At 35.7% G+C, this 22845-nt stretch overlaps 1 protein-coding gene across 10 annotated transcripts in view; it reads right to left on the bottom strand.

Moving 5' to 3' along the window:
* Positions 1–22845, bottom strand: part of PHF14 (PHD finger protein 14) — a 203732-nt gene that overhangs the window by 37693 nt on the left and 143194 nt on the right. Inside the window, exon 18 of one of the 10 annotated variants that reach the window (XM_043873430.1) lies at positions 101–411. The exons of 7 other annotated variants lie outside the window; for them this stretch is intronic. In XM_043873430.1, the coding sequence (XP_043729365.1) occupies positions 388–411 (24 nt within the window). In that variant the 3' untranslated portion in view covers positions 101–387. Of the gene's footprint in view, positions 1–100; positions 412–2648; positions 3917–9917; positions 9976–22845 lie in introns of those variants that run through there. 2 more of the 10 variants (XM_043873424.1, XM_043873431.1) reach the window with 2 other exon arrangements.

Here is a 22845-nt window from a genome sequence, read left to right as displayed (position 1 = left end):
TAAGATGATGGGAAATTTAAACTGTTGTCAACAATGTTACTTACGCAAAGCAAAAGATTACCAATGATTTTTTCCCACTATCCTCCCCTGCCCCCTGCTACCTGTGTTTTTTAATACCGGTTGACTTTAACAAGACAGCTCTGAATGTATTATAAGTTAATTCTTTATCAGTTTTCATATATCATCCTTTACCTTGGTCGGCCAGCTGAAAATTATGCAAGCTATAAATTAGCTTTAAACAAGCTCTGAATCAGGCTAGAACTGGTTTTCGAATTAAAGAGCCTTCAGTATATTACAATGTGCTGTCATTTTATTACCTCAATCAATTCTGTGTGGCCTGAGGTGGAAGGAAATGAATGCTGCCTTCATTTGCAATGGGTTTATCTCTTACAGCAGGCTCTGGAAACATAACTGCAGCAATGAATTGAAAACTAAAGTTACATTTAACATTACCAATGCAGGAAATTGTTGCTCCTTAACAAAGCTGGAGATTCAAAGGGGAAAAAAAGAAGATGTGTCTATACCATGAAAAATATACAAAATTTAACATCTGATTAAAATTTTATAGAATACTAAAGAAATACAGTTAAAGCTTGCATTTTAATAAAATAACTTTAAATGGTCCCCAGATTAAGAAAAAGAAAAATTCTACAATGGATGTGCTATTCTCAGTGTTTCAGAAGTACTGGACATAAATGTATATATTTCATGTTTATCTTAGTGAAAAACCATTTCATTTCTTTTTCCTGTGCAACTAAATAGACATGTGAATTAGGTATTAAATTAGGCTCACTGTCATTGTTACGTGATTCTAAACCACCAACACAAGAGCTTAAAAAAAAAAGCGTCAATGAATAGGTATTCTTTTTTGCTGTCTCCATTTTAAAGTGAGGAAATGAGGTACAGAGACATTAAGTCCCTCGCCCACGTTTACACAGTTACCTGGACAATTCGATTCCAAGTCTATCCTTAAGGGAGACTTTGACTAAGAGCACAGGGACATCCAGTACATGGAAGAGACTAATTTTTCACAAACTGTTTGTTTCAGAGGAAATAGTGAGGAATTACCAGCATGGGAAGGAATAAAATCAAGTTCAAAGGCTTACAAGAGTATGTCAAGTGAAGACAGAGGCAGATTCCTGTGACAATAGACAAACCAGCACATTCATGTGCAAGTGCTCATATAACACAAGAATGTGTTCAGTCACTGGCAAAGTTTACTCTGAGGACTACGTGTTGCTCTATCTGATCAATCACTGTGGACCCTTCCATAGTTGGAGTTGACTCATGATTCTGCAAAACGAGCTTAGACATTTATATTTTAGCACTAAACTTGTTTTTAATCACTAAGCAGATTTAATGATAATATAAAATAATTTCTGAAGTGCTCAGTGATAGATTAAAAAATGACTGGAGAAAAAGTACTAACTGGCACTAAGCTATAACCTGGTCATAGCTCTGCCATTAACTACCTGAATAACCCTGAGATTCAATGAGATTACTTTTCTGTGTCTCACGTCCCTTAACTGTAAACTAAAGCATTTTAACCAGATCAATATTTTTCAAATTTTTTAATAATATAAGTGGTAGTAAAATCAATTTAGTGGAAAGTGATCAGCATTTTTAATGTAAAAAGAAAAGAACAAAAATTATCAGCATGCTTTTTGTAAAATTTTTAGGTTATATGTAACAAACTACATACAATAAATCTCTGAAAAAAAAGCTTGTGAATCATTGGTCTAAATGATATCTCCTCTTCTGATCCTTCAAAAATTATCAGCATGCTTTTTGTAAAATTTTTAGGTTATATGTAACAAACTACATACAATAAATCTCTGAAAAAAAAGCTTGTGAATCATTGGTCTAAATGATATCTCCTCTTCTGATCCTTAACACCCCCTAAAGGACACCAAACAGAACTTCAGTGGTTACAAGTTCATGATAAGATATTTGTAACCCTTTATGTTATGGTCTCCATCTAAACTCCCAACCTCTTGCTTGGTATTAAAAACACATCAGCTAAAAATACAACATGTTCTCCATTAAACTGCTTTTACTCCTTTGCCAAAGACTGGTTGATTATGTATGTGGTGGTGGTGGTTTAGTCACTTAGTTGTGTCCAACTCTTGCAATCCCATGGACTATAGCCTGCCAGACTCCTCTGTCCATGGTGTTTCCCAGGCATGAATACTGGGATGGGTTGCTATTTCCTTCTTCATGGAATGAAATCCTGCCACTTGCAAAAATATGGACATATCTTGAAGGTATTATGCTAAGTGAAACAAATCAGATTGAGAAAAACAAATACTCTTATTACATTCATATATGTAATCTGAAAAAAATGAACAAACAAAATAAACTCAGAGACACTGAGATTTGTATCAAATGTGATGAAGGACAAGAATCTAAAATATACAAAGAACTCTAAAACTCAGCAACAAGAACAAAACCAAATTAAGATTCAGGCAAAAGATCTGAAAAGACAGCTCACCAAAAAAGATATATAGATAGAAAATAAGCATATGAAAGATGCTCAACATCTATGTCACAAGGGAACTGCAAATCAAAACAATAATGAAATATCACTACATATTTATTAGAATTGCTAAAAGCTGAAACACTGATGGTACTAAATGCTAACAAACGTGGAGCAATAAGAACTATTTATTGTTGGTGGGAATGCAGGATGGTACAGTTACTTTGTAAGACAGTTTGGCAAAGTTTCTTACAAAACTAAATATACTTTTACCACATGATCCAATAACCATGCTCCCTGGTTCTTCCCAAATGAGTTTATGTCCACATAGAAACCCATACATGTATGTCTATAGCAGCTTTACTCATAAATTCCAACACTTGGAAGCAACCAATACTGCTGTATATACAACAAACTAATTGTACTCATACACTTTCTCACCTTTAATAGGTGAGTGCATAAATCAACTGTGGTACATCCAAACATATTATATGATTCTGACTGTATGACATTCTGGAAAAGGCAAAACTATGGAAAGAGTAAAAAGATGTGTGGTTGCCCGAGATTTGGAAAAGGGAAGGAGAAGTAAACAGGTGGAGCATAATGGATTTTTTTGGTAATAAAACTATTCTGCATGATACTGTGATGATGGATATAATTCATTATACATATGTCAAAATGCACAGAATGCATAAGATCAAGAGTGAATACTAATGTGAACTATGGACTTGGGGTGGTACTGATGTGCCAGTGCAGGTTCATCGATGGTAATAAATGTACCACTAGATGCAGGATGTCACAAGCGGGGGAGGATGGTGGTTTATCTGTGGAAACAGGGAGTATACAGAAACTCTTTGTACTCCACTCAATTTTGCTGTGAACCTAAAATGTAAAGGATAAAAAAAGAAGAAAGAAAGAAAGAAGCTATCAAGCCATGAAAAAACATGGAGAAAACTTAAATATATATTACTAAGTGAAAGAAGCCAATGTGAAAAGCTATGTGCTATGTAATTCCAACTATACGACATTCTGGAAAAGGCAAAAGTATGATGACAGTATAAAGATCTGTGGTTACCAGGATTTTAGGGGGAGGGCAGGAAGGGCAGATAGGTGGGACACAGGGGCTTTGCAGGGAAGTGAAACTATCCTCTATGATACTGTAATGGTAGATATACCCTATCATACATTTTCCAAAACCCATAGAATATACAACATAAAGAGTGAATTCTAATGTAAACTATGGACTTTAGTTAGTAACAATGTATCAATATTGGCTCATTAATTGTAACAAATGTACCACCCTAATACAAAATGTTAATAACAGGGAAACTATTACTACAGTTTTACATATTACAGGTGTAGAGACAGGAATGAGGGGCATATAGGGAACTCTGTACTTTTCACTCGATTTTTCTGTAAACCGAAAACGGCTCCAAAAGTCTATTTAAAAAAAAAGCAAAAAGAAAAAAAATTAAACATATTAGCATTTATTATTAGTACAATTACTGCTTCTCAAGTTATTATGCAGTTTCCCTGTACAAACTATATATATATTCTTTCTTTCCCTGGATTCTCCCTATGCTGCTTCAAACACCAAAAAGGCCTTTGAAGTATGTTAGCACATGGTAGCATCTGGCCTTTTAACATTAGGTTTAACTTGTGGAATTTGTGTACCATAAGATGGAGTTCAAGGTGTCAATTTCCAGATAAGATTTTAAAGGTCATTCTATAATTTGCTCTATTTCCTTATACAGTGCTGTGAAGCAACATATGTTGAAATAAACTGCCATCAGCTTGGGTCCTCAAGTGACTATGATATACAGAGTTGCTTTGTCAACCTGTATTGACATGTTATTTCTATGAGAAATAAACTTGTGTTAGGTCAATAAAAATTTTGTATTTTTTTGGTGTGTGCTGCATAACCTTGTCTATCCTGATTTACATTCCTATCTTGGCTTGGTTTAGTCGCTAAGTCGTGTCTGACTCTTGCGGACCCCAAGGACTGTAGCCCACCAGGCTCCTCTGTCCATGAGATTCTCCAGGCAAGAATACTAGAGTGGGTTGCCATTTCCTTCTCCAGGGGATCTTCCCAAACCAGGAATCGAACACAGGTCTCCTGCACTGCAGGCAGATTTTTTACCGACTAAACTACGAGAGAAGCCCACATCCAACCTAATTTTTGTAATTCCATTCAGATGACACATTATTCACAATCTTTTTTATTGTGAATCTTAAAAAAATTTGTTTCTGAAAGCAATGTTTCTAGTCTTCTAATTCCCAGTAGTTTATCTGTAACTTCTAATGGCATTTAACACTTTAAATCTTACATTAACACTTTAAATCTTATAATTACATTTATACATGTTATCTATTCTACTAGAACATAATTTTTTAAGGGCCATATTTATGTCTGATTATTTTAGTATGTCTCAAGAGCATGTGGCATATCTTCTGAATAGTATACAGATTTTTTTTTTTCATTTATTTTTATTAGTTGGAGGCTAATTACTTTACAATATTGTAGTGGGTTTTGTTATACATTGACATGAATCAGCCATGGAGTTATATGTATTCCCCATCCTGATCCCCGCTCCCACCTCCCTCTCTACCCGATCCCTCTGGGTATTCCCAGTGTACCAGGCCAGAGCACTTGTCCCATGCATCCAACCTGGGCTGGTGATCTGTTTCACCATAGATAATATACATGTTTCGATGCTATTCTCGCGAAACATCCCACCCTCGCCTTCTCCCACAGAGTCCGAAAGTCTGTTCTGTACATCTGTGTCTCTTTTTCTGTCTTGCATATAGGGTTATCATTACCATCTTTCTAAATTCCATATATATGTGTTAGTATGCTGTAATGTTCTTTATCTTTCTGGCTTACTTCACCCTGTATAATGGGCTCCAGTTTCATCCATCTCATTAGAACTGATTCAAATGAATTCTTTTTAACAGCTGAGTAATATTCCATGGTGTATATGTACCACAGCTTCCTTATCCATTCGTCTGCTGATGGGCATCTAGGTTGCTTCCATGTCCTGGCTATTATAAACAGTGCTGCGATGAACATTGGCATACATGTGTCTCTTTCAATTCTGGTTTCCTCGGTGTGTATGCCCAGAAGTGGGATTGCTGGGTCATATGGCAGTTCTATTTCCAGTTTTTAAAGAAATCTCCACACTGTTCTCCATAGCGGCTGTACTAGTTTGCATTCCCACCAACAGTGTAAGAGGGTTCCCTTTTCTCCACACCCTCTCCAGCATTTATTGCTTGTAGACTTTTGGATAGCAGCCATCCTGACTGGTGTGTAATGGTACCTCATTGTGGTTTTGATTTGCATTTCTCTGATAATGAGTGATGTTGAGCATCTTTTCATGTGTTTGTTAGCTATGAATAGTATACAGATTTTTATTCAACAAAATGAGGTTCCTATTGCAGACATATTGGTAGGTCCATCAAGACAAAGAAGATATCTACATAAAGAAAAGAGTTACTGTTTCTTATCAAATGTTACACTTCTTAAATATTTATACAAAATATTGAAATGGACATTTTCTTTCAGATTGTCTTTAAAATCTCAAAGAACTCCTATTCCTCATTCTGGAGGAGAGAGTTTCCTTTTAACTTAAAACTGTATCTCTATTTCAAGGCAATTTACCATAATCAATAGGCACTTTAAAATGTTAACAGAAATGCTAACTGACCTAGACAGAAACAATTCTAAGAAAGGACAGTATTTTAAACTTGCTGAAGAGACATTCTTCTCTTATGTCTCTTATTCTAGGTCTTTTCTGCATATTTGGGTCATCATTGGAAGAAATTTATGTTTCAGACATCCATTTATTGCTCAAAAAAATAGCCTTGGGAACCTAAGGCAAAAACTAGAATCTGTACCACTTCTACTGCCATTCAGCAAAATGAAAGTTTAAAAAATAATCTCAATAACAACAAACAGGAAACAAGGTGGCAGTGAAGCACTACCAGGAGTGATTTTAAATCTGTCTTTGAAAAAACCATGTGTAACATTCAGGTTCCTGTCTTAAACAATTATGAAAAAAACATTCTCTAAGAGTTTGCAATGTAGCTGGTAAGAAGAGCCAAGACATAAAAGGATGAATAACAATACAAAGAAACATCTACCAAATGTCAAATGAATAGTCTAGCAAAATGCAAAAGAATTTAGTTTAGTCCTAAAGACTGCTTGGAAAATTAGGACCTAGCTGAATATTTCACTAAACAAACAAACATGACACTGATGATATCTGTGAAAGGGAGAGGGAAGAGAGTGGGGAGAGAGACAGTGAGACAGGAAAAGATATATATGGAATATTAGCATGAGGCCAGATTATAGACAGCCTTGAAAGTCCGGGATAAAACTGACAGATGTCAGAGTTTTAACTGTCCACACAATGAAGAGCTTCTTTGAGTTTTGCAATCTGGAAAGATAGGTAAAAAGTGATCTTTCAAAAGACTGATTGGAAAAACTTGGTAGGGGGACTTGATGAAAACAGAAACTTATATTTTGAAGAGAAAGATTTTTGGAATAAAGAACAAAAGTAAGTGACATTTGTTTTTTTCTTCTGAAAAGAAAAAAAGAGATTGAGGTATTTTGAAAGTAACAAAAGTTGAAGTAGAAAAAGTAACAAAAGACTTTCTAAGGTTGGGATGTGATAAGATAAAGTTATGGCCCCTTTTTCCTCAGTAAAGTAAGAGACAGAGTTATCTAGAAAAAACGAGGGTGCTATAAATAAAACTGAGACTTGACAGGTGTGGCAAATATCGGAAATAGCTGCTAAAGGAAATCTGATAAGGAACCCACAAAAAACAGCAATGAGGCTTGGTTTAACTTAGGAACCATAAAATTTGTAGTGAATCTAAGTCTACAAATTCCTCCAGTTATTTTTAGGCAGAAGAGAGAAAACACACACACACACACACACACACACACACACATTTAAGATGAAACAATACAGGGAATGCAGAGAAAGTTAACGAATTATAACAGAGGACTCTACTGTTTTTTAAAAGTATCCATTAAAATGCCAAATCATAGCTTCAAAAAGGAGAGGTAGATAAAATCAGAAAGAAGATGATGTTCTGGGGTCTTGAGAAGACTTGAAGAAACTGGCATAAAGTGAAGTAGACGAATTAAGAAAAAAGAATGATGGTTTTGAGTCATGATGGTTTGAGAATGATTTGACCTTCTCACACAAAAGGACTAAAAAGTAAAGGGCAGGTGACATTTTATCTCTTGGTCTCTCAGAAAAAGTCTAAAATTTCATGTTTTAAAAATATTCACTGATAAAACACTTTAGAAAGTACTGTCTTCAAAGACTCACACATACAAAGATTCATCAAAGGAGAAGCTTGAAGAATGAGGAAAAGTGAGATTGGAGAGTATGGATTTCTTTAAAAGAGGTACTCCATAGGAAGTCCCTATATGAGACAGTCTTTCTGAAAAGTATTCAGGGTGTTTGTTTCTTAGGAGTTCCAAGGACACTGAGATTGGTGGGAGATGCTTTTGAAGCGTATTCAGAGAACCTGTCCCCTCGGAGTTTTGAGGGACACTCAGATGAGCTGGTGATGCATCTATCTAGTTGTAAAGGCAGAGCAGCAAAGATGCAGTGCTGCAGGGGGAATGACTGCTCTTCTTAGCTTTCAGGAAAAATGAGAAGACCCACGAAAGAGAGCAAGACTCTGTTGTTTAGAAAGGGATCTAGCCAAAGAGGGACGGCCTAGTGGGAGTGCGCCTATGCCAATCAGGGAGGAGCCAAAAGACTAAAGACTTAAAGACTTCCGAAAATGAGTTCTACATAACCCACTGAAGAACACCTCTCTCACTTCAAGGAAACAGCAGTAGGGAAGCCCTAAGCAGTAAGGAACCACTAACCTCACAAAAGGAAGCAGGCACAGGAGTCAAAGTCCAGGATGTGCCCTTTTCAAACTGTAGACTTCCCAGCTTGAAGCAGGCCTGGAGCTGGTAAGAGGAGAAACTCTGAAATGGTTGAGAGTCTGAAACCTTCACATTAAATTGGACTAGATTTTCTATATTAAAAAAGAGAACTATTATTAATAATACCTCAGAAGACTGGAAAAGTCATGTCACCCCAAAAAAGAAAATTCAGAAGAGCTTGTTTAAAGGTACTGGAATGAAAAAAATCAAGTTGCTTTCTACAGGCATCTTGTTGAATTCAGGGACAAAATTTATTTGGATTGGACTAAAATGGAAAATCAGCCTTTTAAAAATAGTAGTCTGGATAGTCCTTCACACATTTAAGATAATGAACAGATATGACCATTTCTATTGTCTCCTTTTACATTCTTTATTTAATGTGTTTATTTCAGACTGCAGGATTTCCATGCCACAAGCCCTCAAATTGCCATGGTGCGTTATTAAAAAAAAAAAAAAAAAAGCAACTAACTCTATTTGGCCTTAATCTTAGGGAGGTTCCCGCTGAGTTTTCCAGATTTGCTGGCATGTTGAGTGCAGCAATTTCACAGCAGAATCTTTTAGATTTTGAAATAGCTCAACTGGAATTCCACCACCTCCACTAGTTTTGTACATAGTTATGCTTCCTAAGGCCCCCTTGATTTCGCATTCCATGATGTCTGGCTCTGGGTGAGTGATCACACCATCGTGGTTATCTGGGTCATGAAGACCTTTTCTGTATAGTTCTTCTGCATATTCTGCCATCTCTTCTTAATATCTTCTGTTAGGTCCATACCATTTCTGTCCTTTATTGTGCCCATCTTTGCATGAAAAGTTCCCTTGGTATCTCTAATTTTCTTGAAGATATCTCTAGTCTTTCCCATTCTATTGTTTTCCTCCATTTCCTTGCATTGATCACTGAAGAAGGCTTTCTTATCTCTCCTGGCTATTCTCTGGAACTCTGCATTCAAATGGGAATATCTTTCCTTTTCTCCTTTGCCTTTAGCTTCTCTTCTTTTCTCAGCTATTTGTAAGGCCTCCTCAGACAGCCATTTTGCCTTTTTGCATTTCTTTTTCTTGGGGGTGGTCTTGATCACTGCCTCTTGTACAATGTCATGAACCTCCATCCATAGTTCTTCAGGCACTCTATCAGATCTAATCCCTTGAATCTATTTCTCACTTCCACTGTATAATCATAAGGGATTTGATTTAGGTCATACCTGAATGGCCTAGTGGTTTTCCCTCCTTTCTTCAACTGAAGTCTGAATTTGGCAATAAGGAGTTTATGATCTGAGCCACAGTCAGTTCCCAGTCTTGTTTTCGTTGACTATATAGAGCTTCTCCATCTTTGGCTGCAAAGAATATAATCAATCTGATTTCGGTACTGACCACCTGGTGATGTCCATGTGTAGTCTTCTCTTGTGTTGTTGGAAGAGAGTGTTTGTTATGACCAGTGTGTTCTCTTGGCAAAACCCTGTTAGCCTTTGACCTGCTTCATTCTGTACACCAAGGCCAAATTTGCCTGTTACTCCAGGTGTTTCTTGACTTCCTACTTTTGCATTCCAGTCCCCTATAATGAAAAGGACATCTTTTTTGGGTGTTTGTTCTAGAAGGTCTTGTAGGACTTCATAGAATCATTCAACTTCAGCTTCTTCAGCATTACTGTTTGGAGCATAGACTTGGATAACTGTGATATTGAATGGTTTGCCTTGGAAACAAACAGAGGAAAACTCAACAGTGGCCATAGGACTGGAAAATGTCAGTTTTCATTCCAGTCCCAAAGAAAGGCAATGCCAAAGAATGTTCAAACTACCGCACAATAGCACTCATATCACATACTAGCAAGGTAATACTCAAAATTCATCAAGTCAGGCTTCAGCAGTGCGTGAACAGTGAACTTCCAGATGTTCAAGTTGGATTTAGGAAAGGCAGAGGAACCAGAGATCAAATTGCCAAAATCTGTTGGATCATCGAAAAAGCAAGAGAGTTTCAGAAAACCATCTACTTCTGCTTTATTGAATATGCCAAAGCCTTTGACTGCGTGAATCACAACAAACTGTGGAAAATTCTTCAAGAGATGGGAATACCAGACCACCGGACTTGTCTCCTGAGAAACTTGTATGCAGGTCAAGAAGCGACAGTTAGAACTGGACATGGAACAACAGTCTGGTTCCAAATCGGGAAAGGAGTAAGTCAAGACTGTATATTGCCACCCTGCTTATTTAATTATATGCAGAGTACATCATAAGAAATGCCAGGCTGGATGAACTACAAGCTGGAATCAAGATTGTTGGAAGAAATATCAATAACCTCAGATACACAGATGATACCACCCTTATGGCAGAAAGCGAAGAAGAATTAAAGAGCCTCTTGATGAAAGTGAAAAAGGAAAGAGAAAAAGTTGGCTGAAAGCTCAACATTCAGAAAACTGAGATCATGGCATCTGGTCCTATCACTTCATGGCAAATAGATGGGGAAACAGTGGAAGCAGTGGCTGACTTTATTTTTCTGGGCTCCAAACTCACTGCAGATGGTGATTGCAGCCATGAAATTAAAAGTTGCTTACTCCTTGGAAGGAAAGTTATGACCAACCTAGACAGCATATTAAAAATCAGAGACATTACTTTGTCAACAAAGATCCATCTAGTCAAAGCTATGGTTTTTCCAGTAGTCATGTATAGATGTGAGAGTTGCACTATAAAGAAAGCTGAGCACTGAAGAATTGGTGCTTTTGAACTGTGGTGTTGGAGAAGACTCCTGAGAGTCCCTTGGACTTCAAGGAGATCCAACCAGTCCATCCTAAAGGAAATCCTGAATATTCACTGGAAGGACTGATGCCGAAGCTGAAACTCCAACACTTTGGCCACCTGATGTGAAGAACAGGCTCACTGGAAAAGACCCTGATGCTGGGAAAAATTGAAGGCAGGAGGAGAAGGGGACAACAGAGGATGAGATGGTTGGATGGCATCACTGATTCTATGTACATGAGCTTGAGCAAGCTCAAGGAGTTGGTGATGGACAGGGAAGCCTGGTGTCCTGCAGTCACGGGGTTGCAAATAGTTGGACACAACTAAGCGACTGAACTGAGGGAGGTTTCTATCTTATGGAAGCTTTTTACTAATGAAGGAACATAATACAGTTGATAATTATATAGAATGTCATGTTTCCAAATGCTGCTTTCTCTGTCTGGGAAAAACAAGAAGAGGTTAAAGACTACAAAAAAAGAGAAAACTGGAGGATTTGGGAACCGTAGTCATGAATAAACAAAGTTTATCTCATAGCAAAAATTAGATCATGAGTAGTAGAACTCAAAAAGAAGCAGTCAAAGAGAAATGGAGAATAAGATTATACTTAATGTAGTATTTATGTGGTATACAGGGTAAAGCTTCCACATCGTCACTAAATGTCACAGGGAAAGGGTTGGAAGGTGTTTAAATTATATACCACTTTGTCTTCTTTAAAAGAGAAAAGAAAACTTTCTAAAAATATCTACTTCACTCATAATCCTAAAATGGCATGAAGTGGAGATAAATTAACTAATGGTAAGTAAACTAATGACTGGATCCTGGAATAAAGTTTGAATTTAGTTATTAAGTAACAATTTTTTTCTTGAAACTGTTGTATTAAAATAAGAAAATAATGCTGAAACATCTCAAGTTAATGATTTGCTTTAGACTATATATCTTAGCATATTATATTATATATATTACTATATATCCTCTTATTATCTATGTATCTTATTGGCTTCCCTGGTGGCTCATATGGTAAAGTATCTGCTGGCAACGCAGGAAACTCAGGTTCAATCCCTGGGTTGGGAAAATCCTCTGGAGAAGGAAATGGCAACCCACTCCAGCATTCTTGCCTGGAGAATTCCATGGACAGAGGAGCCTGGCAGGTTACACAGTCCGTAGGGTCACAAAGAGTCAGACACCACTGAGCGACTAATATACACACACACACATCCTATATATCTTTGCTTCAGAAAATGGATCACAAATATCTGCTAATCTATATTTTAAAGACAGAATTTTAGAATACTATTTTTGTTTTTAGAAGTTGAAAAAATAGTCCAGTCCCTCAGGAACACAAAAGTGAACTGAAAAAAATGCTCTGATGCATTTTGAACTTTTCAAAGTGATTCTTAAAATTTTTTAACCTCTATAGGCATACCTTAAAGAGTTTTCAAACCAGCGAAGCAGATAATCATTTGTAGCCATTATCGAAGCTACATTTAACAAAAAACCAACTTAACTTCAATGACAATATAACACTGCAACATAAACCTTTAAGAAACCTTCAGAGAAAACATTAAAATAGATTGCATCTTAGGTGACTAGAGTTTAAATTTAGCATATGAATATGGTCCAAATGAAAAAAGAGAACAATTTATTAAAGCTAGCTAAACCTGTAGAAGTCTGAAATCACAAAAGAAAGTAGATGGCTGAGCTAGATCACAGGTCAAGATACAGTGGAATAAAAAGCTACATAGATGGATCTTTATCTGTCAAGAAGAAATGAAACAGTTTTAAACTTTTTCTAGAGGAGGTAACAATTTCATACTTTTGGTTAAAGAACAACAAAAGAATTAACAAAAGAACTAACCCATATGAGTCTAAACTGCATAATAAATAGTTTTGATCCAGCAACAAACAAAGGTATTTGCTTTTGAATAAGATCTTTTACTGTAAAATTACACTAACATTGAAAAAATATAGAAAATCTTCCAGTTTATACATAAAGTGGCTGACATGGTACAAATCCAAATATTCTTAAACTATCTTTGCAAAAAGATTGCATGTGGTGGGTTTTAGGTTCTCTTTACAGTACAGACTTTCAAACTTTTACATCTCGTGACAAACATTAGGCAGCAATACCTGACTCAGCTAAAACACAGCACTTAGTGCCTAGTAAAAATTTTTTTACTTTAGATCCCTTCCCTCACCTCCCTCCAACTACAATAGATTAGATTCTGCCAGGACAACATAAATCATCTATGTTGTCAAGCGGCGGCTCCCTAAACATAGACACTTATTTCACTGAATTTTATAAAGACAGGGCCTTGAGGAATTATAGTCCATCTTTTAATAGCTTATAGGGGGAACATCCTTAATTGATTTATTTAAGAATTACCTTTAGTCTCCTATTCATTAAAAAGATCGGAACAGATCCTATTTAACAAACACTTTTCCTTTTCCTATTACTAGCAGTGTTTACTTGTAAAAGAAAAATTAACTGAGTTTCTATATGATGAAAATCTAAAGTGGCTTCAGGACAAAATCTAATTTGAGAACCTCCTGCAACAAGGAATAGAGAATCAAATTTCCAAAACAAGGCTTTGAATCAGGCAGATCTGGGTTTGAATCACTGTTATACCACATATTTGCTGTGTAAAACTTAACTTCTTTGAACCTCATCTTTTTTAATCTACAAAAAGGAGATAAAAATAGTAGCTACCATAAAACCAGTAATACACCATATAGTGAGGATTAAATGAGATTATACATTTTAAGTGCTTACATAATGCTAGGCACATAGAGGTACTCAATGAATGTTAATTACTAATATTATTACTAGTAGGGTTCTTTCTTATTTTTAAAATGCTCATTTTTTTTTTTGATCCAGAAACTACACCAAGAGTCTATCTGAGCAAAGAATATTGTACCATACTTTAAAAATCTCATTAGAAAAGAGTATTTAACACTATGGGAAATTGTCATATAATGCAGTTACAAGAAGCAAAAAGTATATAATAGAATGTACAGTGTAATTGTAATTTTTAGGGAGTAGGTTTAGATAGAATATACCACAGAAACATTCGCAGAAATGGAATTACATTTAGGTACTATAAACTGCAGGTAATTTTTAATATTTTTCTTTATGTTTTTTAAATTTTCTAAATATTCTATAATAACCATGCATTACATCTCTAAAAATTTTTTTAAAAACACACATAAGATATGTGATTTTTTTTTCTGACTTCAAATTTCTCCAGAAAAGTTGAGTCAGAAAATAAAAAAGGAGAAAAAAAGAGTAAGAAGCATGAATTTTTTAAAGCAAGATTTATATAAAGGATATATTAGTTTTATTACACTAAAAATTTGCTATTTTGAATTACTACTCTCTAGCTTTAAAGTTAAACAAAACTCAAATAGAGCCTGACACCTTAATTATAGAGTATTTAATCATATCTTCACACTAATATTTCACCTGGAGATCAAGTTGTTGTGTATTCTAGTTAAGCATATACTATTCAAGCTTCATAGTAAATGGAGACTATAGGATAATGGAAATGGCCAAATAAAACTTATTTTTTGTAAATGTAATGTAAATTTATTATTAGTCTTAATTATTAGACCAAAAGGTAATATTTTAAAAGATAGAAATTTTCTCTCTCTTGATTAACATTGACTCAGAGAAAGTAAGTAGATAGATCATTAATCTTAAGTCCCAGGTATTCCTGTAGCAAAACTGGTATGGTAGTGACCCTTAGGTATGGATGCTGTCACCTGCAGAGTGAGAAAAGACAGTGAGAACAGGCAAAAGAAGCTTATCAAAAGGCAAAAAAAAAAAAAAGTCTGATAAAAGGGAGAAAACTGGAAGAAAACAGGTTCACTGAAGGCAAAGATGTGTGTGCTTAGTCGCTCAGTCATGTCCGACTTTGGGACCCCACGGGCTATAGCCCACCAGGCTCCTCTGTCCATGGGGATTCTCCAAGGCAAGAATACTAGAGTGGGTTGCCATGCCTTCCTCCAGGGGCTCTTCCCAACCGAGGGATCAAACCCAGTGCTCCCACATTGTAGATGGATTCTTTACTGTCTGAGCTACCAGGGAAGCATGAAGGCAAGGAAGGAGTTTGTAAAAAAGAAGTACAACAGTATCAACAGCTATATAAAAGTAGAAAACATATGAAGCTGAGTAACAGGGATACTGATGGGGACACAGAGAATCTATCGCTCAGAGAAGATCTTTGAGATACTGCTGGACAATTCCAGAATGAGGAAAGAAGAAAGGGAATATTAGCAAACCAGAGATACTACAGGACTGAACCTGACTCAGTCCACCTTGAACCTGCTTGTCAGGTTGAAAGAAAGTCCCATTAGAGAAGAATCAAGTCTAAGAATGAATGATATTCTGTAGGTACAATAAGTGAATACTTCAGTTAGAGACAAAACTGTGTGTAAGGAATTTAAAAGAAATTAGGGTCAAAGAAGCTTCTTTGCCCATAGGTTCTTAAACGTTAGTAAGTATAATTATCACCTGTAGTGCTTATAATAATGCTGATTACTGGGCATCATTCCAGGAATATTGATTTAGTAGATCTGCATGGGCCCTCCATACTGTCTATTTAACAGTACTTTGAAAGTGAAAGCGAAAGTCGATCAGTCGTGTCTGACTCTTTGTGACCCCATGCAGTACACAGAATTCTTCAGGCCAGAATACTGGAATGGGTAGCCCATTCCCATCTTCAGGGGATCTTCCCAACCCAGGGATCCAACCCAGGTCTCCCACATTGCAGGTGGATTCTTTACCAGCTGAGTCACAAGAGAAGCCCAAGAATACTGGAGTGGGTAGCCAATTCTTTACCAACTGAGCTATCACGGAAGCCCTAACAGTGCTTTAGATGACACTAATCCAGGTATTTGTAGGCTATACTTTGAAGAGAAATCACTGAAATTTGGGCTAGGTAGATTGACAAGTGATGAAAAATCTCAAATTATAATATTAAAATCAGAAATTCAAGAATTTTTTTAAAAAGAATAGCATATTTGATATTCCCAGAAGAGATATTCAACTTTTCAAGTTACATGAAGATAAACAAATATAGAAATTTATATACTATGATTAAGGATGTCTATTCTAATGGTTTCTTCCACTGAGAATCAGGGGAGCATGTGGCAGAGAGAGAAAGGTATGAGGTGTCAAGAAAGGGTTCTTAGGAACTTACATGTATAGACCATTGCCCTTTAACTCAAACACATAAAGCATGTATTAAGATTCTACCTTTTTGAAAGAAAAGCATTAGTAGCATCTGAGAGTGAGTACAAATTACCTATTTACTTCATGGGAAGCTTTCTTTTGGCACAAATGTTTGTGAGACATATTGAAGGCACACAATCATTTTATGGAATTCTAAATGTATTTACACAGTTTCCCTAAAAGGTAATAACCTTAATTTCCAGGTACCACAAGGAATGTAAAAATGCTGGCCCAGAACTACCCACATTTCCATCCTTAAAGGTATTCCAATATGAAAAAAGGGTATGTTGCTGATATATGCCTGTCCCTGATGCTTCAGATGGTAAAGAATCTCCCTGAAACTTGAGAGATCCAGCTTTGACCCCTGGGTCAGGAAGATCCAGTGGAGAAGGAAATGGCAACCCACTCCAGTATTCTTGACTGGATAATCCCATGGACAGAGGAGCCTGGTGAGCCACAGTCCATAGGCTTGTAAAGAGTCAGACATGACTGAGCGACTAACATTTTCACTTTCTTTATTTCTCTAAAAGCTATTTGTTAGGCTTGATGAGTCTTTTGTTATCAAACCACATACACCTCGATAAAGTAAATTCATAAGTTATCTTACAACTATCTTCAGTAGTGCTACTTTTACATTTTATTTACTTTTTACTTTCATCTCAGTTTCAAGTTTATAGGTTTCATGACCTTGACATGGAAACAATATTCCTCCAGTCTATGGAAAATTTCTTTAATATTTTTTCACCTATTTACAAAACATGTCTTTGGTTAAAAACACTTTTCCCTAAAAGGGAACTCTTGCCTGTATCAGTTATGTCTTAGACATGACCTTACTCTATTTAGCGTAGAACTCTGAGACAAGAAAGATTTTTTGCTGGGAGCCAGCACACGAGATCCCACCCATGACAAGGTCATGAGGAGAAGACCTGACAAGCAAGGCAAATCAGGACTTCAGAGATTTTGAAAAGCTGCCCTGGTGCTCACCTTAAAGATGATATCTTTCTGATGCTCGCTATATTAGACTACTCCCTAATTTCTGTGACACAGGTAGAAGGCCTTCCCCGATCTCTCTCCAAACAGAATCAACTTAGAACTTTAATCAATATGTCCCCTGGACGGTGGTATCCTATAAGATTATCCAGGATGAAATGAGTGTTTCAATTTAGACCCCTTTGCTGGCATTCTAGCCTGCTTGGCAAATGCATACTAAAGCACATGACTGCTCACAACACCTTAATCATAAACAGCATAAGGAACCTGATCACACAAAAGGTCCTAATAGGCACAGAGCCCTTTGGGGGGTGAGGAAGCCCTATGAGAGAACACAAAAAATATTCTTCTAAAAGTGGTTATTGGGTCAACGCTTGCTTGCTGTGTTTTTGCTCTTAATGTGCTGAGGTTGTGCAGTGGAAACTATTGTTAATATAGTTAAAGATTTAGAAAAATAAGAGTTTAGCCCTAGTGTGGAAACAATAAGATAATTGTTAATTTTAACCAGGAATGCTAACCAGCTGCTGCCTCACGGGAGCTGCAGAGTCTTTGTGTGGTAAGCCTTTTAGATAAATTTAATTAATAACTTCTGCAAAAGGACTAACCTTTGTGTTAACAGGATTGTATTTTTACTATGTTGCAACCTGCTGTACCATGAGACTGCAACTTTTCTGTTTTCTGTTAAGCTTAAGGCAAAATGGAACAATAAAGAAAAGATTACGGAAAACAGCTTTGCATTCACCTAGGTCATAAAATGTCAATAGGCCCCAAGGCCAGAAGATAATGTACAAAACTCTCATAAACAAAGAAGTATGCAGAAAACACCCTGGTTTCCTGAAGGACAAGCTGATGTAATGTTAAACTAACTCTGTGTGCTTATCTTCCCCTTAGAAATGTACTAACTTAGGGTATAAAAGCTACGGTGAAAAATAAAGCACCACCAGACCTTGCTGCACACCCTAGTCTGGTCTCTCTCTCTCTCACCGACGCCGTTCATCCTGAGGGTACCCCTGGATCCTGCTGAGGCTGGATCCCGGCAATTTTTTACTTGGAATGTGTAAAGACAAAATATAAAACACAGCAAACTGCTCTTCAGATTACTTAAAAAAACATTTTACATTTGAAAAATCAGAACATTATCACTGATTTTGAACCCTTCTCTCCACAGCTAAAATGACTGCTTATTTTTAAGAATGAGAAGACGTGTTATTTACTGACCACATACACCTTGATAAAGTAAACTCTAAATATTGCCGTTAAACTTTTCACAAATGAGCAACCTGAAACTCACATAAGTGAAGCAACTTGCTGAAGGTCACAAACATTGTAAACAGTTATTAGTAATATCTGAACTCAGTTTGCTTCTTTTAAAAGCTCATAAAGCTCTTATCTCTACATCACACTGCATACTTCAACTTTCTGTACGTTTTAAATTACTCTACTTTTTTACTCAACAATGACTCAGTTTATATCTCTAAACCTCATGGCAAATTTTTATGGAAAAAAGAAAATTTATCAGTTAAAGAAACAAACTACTTACAGATACACATTCTAATTTCAGCAATGTCAAAAATGAGTGTGTTAACTTTGGTTTCCTCAGGGTATGTGCAATAGAGACACAGACATACAGCAACAGAGACACAGACATAGAAAACAGACTTATGGATACGGGGTAGTGGGGAGGAAGGAGACAGTGGGACATGGGAGACAGGGAGAGACAGGGACAGTGGGAGACAGGGAGAGAGTAACATGGAAACATATGCACTACCATATGTGAAACAGACAGCCAATGGGAATTTGCTGTATGACTCAAGGACCTCAAACCAGGTCTCTGTAACAACCTAGATGTGTGGGATGGGGAGGAAGGTGGGAGGGAAGTTCAAGAGGGAGGAGACATAGGTATACCCATGGCTGATTCATGTTGATGTTTCACAGAAACCATACAATATTGTAAAGCAATTATCCTTCAATTAAAAATAAATAAATTTAATTTTTAAAAATGAGTGTTAAAATGTAAAATAGCAAATGTAACATAGCACACTATCCCCTAATTTTTAGTTTCTTTTTAATCTTGATAGGATTCTAGCAGAAAATCAAGATTAGAATGCTTAAATATATTTGATATCAGAACTCAATTTCATTAGCTATCAGAGTTCATACATTTAATCTTCAGTCAGTTCAGTCGCTCAGTCATGTCCGACTCTTTGTGACCCCATGGACTTCAGCATGCCAGGCTTCCCTTAATTCTCTAAGCTTAAATTTAAAGAAGTCTAAGTTTTATGCAAAAGGTTACTTCTGAAACCACAATACACAGGTTAGAAAGACAATTCGTTAAGAAATAAGTAATTATATAAAATGATGAAATGGTAAAACTAAATGCTTAAATTAGAAGAAAGTAACTATATAAATATAACTATATGTACATCTAGAATACATGATCTCTGTTTTTTGAAACTAGAATTTAAGGCTTTCCTATTATTTAGGAGTTAGTTCCTCTCACAACTCTGAGAATGGGCTTGCTTAATTCAATCAACACCATCAGTTTGCAATGAACAATGTCTTTCACACTCACATTACATATGAATACCAGAATAATAAGTTTACATAATTAATATATTCTGCATTCCTCCTTGGTATATTATATAACCCCAAATTAATGTTACAAATGCTGGCTAGTAAGGTAAAAATATTCTTACTAACTTTTTAAAAGTGGTAATGAAATATCCTTCAGCTTAGCCACCAGATTTTTAGTAGGTAACTTTTCCTCCAAAATAAAAACAAATTTTCTTGAAACCAAAGGATAGAATGAAGTCAGTGATCTCTAAATGATACTTCTATATATGGCACCCTGCTGTACTTTATTTATCTTGGTTGATTCAGTTTCTCATCATACGGTATTCCATAGCAGGGTTCACAGCATGTTATGAAAACATATCAAGCCCACATACCATCTAAATTAGAAAATGACTTGGTTTTCCCAGTTTGTAGAACGCATAACTTAAAAGGTGATTTAGTTTTTTCAATTTTTCAAAATATTGAGAGAAAACATTTGTGTATTTTAGAGGTTCCAATCATTTTCTTTCTCTGTAAATATGATGCTGAGATATATAAAAATGTATGCCATAAAAACTAACAATTTTTATCAGAGGAAAGAAATCCTATTTTTGAAAAGGTTCTTAAGGAATACCTGACCATAACTTATTGGGATATGCCAATGTGATTCATGTGTACTACAGAGTTCACATGAAAATTATCCTAGATTACAGAATTAACAGATCAGTGCAGATTTCAATTCTGTTATAAAGAATAACCATAAACAATCTGTTTTGGTGCAAATTGTTACTTGATAAAAATATTATCTGGAGATAGGGTTCAGAAACATGTCTAAGACAGTTTAAGTAAACAACTTTTTTGAGCAGGCAATAATGACCAATAAAATGTTCAGTTCAGTACATAAATGTTCAATTCAAACAAAGCACACTACTGCAGTTGGTATTGAGCTTAAAAAAAAGTAGTGCATTTTATTTGTTTAAATTGAATGTTTATATAATGAACTGAAGTTTTTATTGATCATTATTGCTGGCTCAAAAAGCGATTTACTTGATTGTCCTAGACATGCTTCTGAACCCTATCTTCAGGTAATATTTTTACCAAGTAACATTTTTCAGCAAAACAAAGATTGTTAATGCCCTGGTGGCTCAGAGGGTAAAGAATTTGCCTGCAATGCAGGATACCTGGGTTTGATCCCTGGATCTGGAAGATCCCATGGAGAAGGGATTGGCTACCCACTCCAATATTCTTGCCTGGAAAATTCCATGGACAGAGGAACCTGGCAGGCTACAGTTCAGGGGGTTGCAAATAGTCAGAGATGACTGACTGAACAACTTTCACTTTCACTTTTTACCAACTATAGTTAGAATTGTTCATGGTTATTACTTTTTATCGAAGTCACAAAACACTGCTACTAGTCTCAAGTACTTGATACAAATATTATCTGGAGCACTCTATTATAAATTAAGACTTAAAAGACATTTACACAATTATGCCTACTAGAGAAAATTCTAGAGTAACCAGCAACTGCCTGAATTTAGCCTAGGTTAAGGTACAAGATCTACTGAAAGAGTGTGGAAATCTAGCAAAGAGGAAATCTGAAGTTTAAATATTTAACTCTAATTATCATGAAGGACAACCACACCAGTTTTAATTCTCAGATTTTTAGTAAGTCTACAAACTACTAGATTTGTTCTATGTGATTCTAATTTAGGATACTATGTAAACAACTTTTCTCTAGACTTCACATAACTGTATCAGTAAAAAGGAAAATCAAAACTCAGGAAAATTTGATAAAACATATTGTTATAACCACTAATGTCATACAAATTCTAGAAGAATACTGAATTAAGACAGTTAAGTGGTGTAAGTTTTACCTGAAAATGACTTATCTGTCAACCATGCTAAATTTAGAAACTTAAAATCTAACCTAATGTCAGATAAAATCCCAGAGGTCAAATGAATAGCAAAAATATTAAAAAGTCCTCTTTTATGGGTCAGTTATATGATTCAAATTTAGAAGAACTTTAAAGGATAACTCATTTTAATTTTATATTTTTCATAAATCTTCATAATACATAAAGCTCAGACATTCAATTTCCAATATCACCAGGTTCAATTAAATGTGCTTGTTTAATGTATTGTGGCAAGATACTCCTTGGAGAGATTGTTCTGTGCAGTTCTTAAAGAAGCAAAATTCTCAATGACTATTTTATTTGCTAATAAATATTCAATATGTCATTTTGACACAAGAATTTCAGTTATAGAATTCTAGCTGCTCAATGCAAAAAAAAAAGGAAAATGAAACAAAAATTGAAAAAAAGCATACTTCCCTACTCAGGGATTTCTAACACAAATGATTATCAAAAAGTACCACACTTGCCTGAGCTATTGTGTCATGAGTTTGCAGTTCCAGGAAATCTTCCATATGGATTTAGTTGAGATTTTTATGCATATAATTCAACTTATTACCACTAAAAAGAGTACTAGAATGATGAAATAAGAGTGAACCAAATGGAAGTCTCAAGCTAAGACAGCTCATTTTGTAGTATTCAGGTAATGATCTGTCATGTATATCCCTTGGCTTTTCACAAAACACAGCATGAACAGGATCAAAAGCTAGAATCATAACTGGCACAGTCACTGTAAAATATATGATGTGTATTTAAATTCTCAGTGGCACTTGTGAATATATATCACTTCTATAAATATTCTTTCAAAGGATTTTATTCATGTTCATTTAACCATATCAAAATATCCTCATTTGGGGTGTTTCAGTACAAAGCAGTTGTTGAGATCTATATCAAGTATACCCTAAAAAAGAGAGATTAGTGAATTGTGCCCTATATTAACATGGAATAAGAGGGAGAGGGCTGAAATAAATACAATTAGAAATGAAAAAGGAGAAGTTACAATGGACACC

The sequence above is a fragment of the Cervus elaphus genome, chromosome 18 (assembly GCF_910594005.1).
Source record: "Cervus elaphus chromosome 18, mCerEla1.1, whole genome shotgun sequence".
Taxonomy (NCBI): Eukaryota; Metazoa; Chordata; class Mammalia; order Artiodactyla; family Cervidae; genus Cervus; species Cervus elaphus.
Note: the sequence above shows the minus strand (reverse complement) of the source record. Positions and strands in the feature narration are given on the sequence as shown.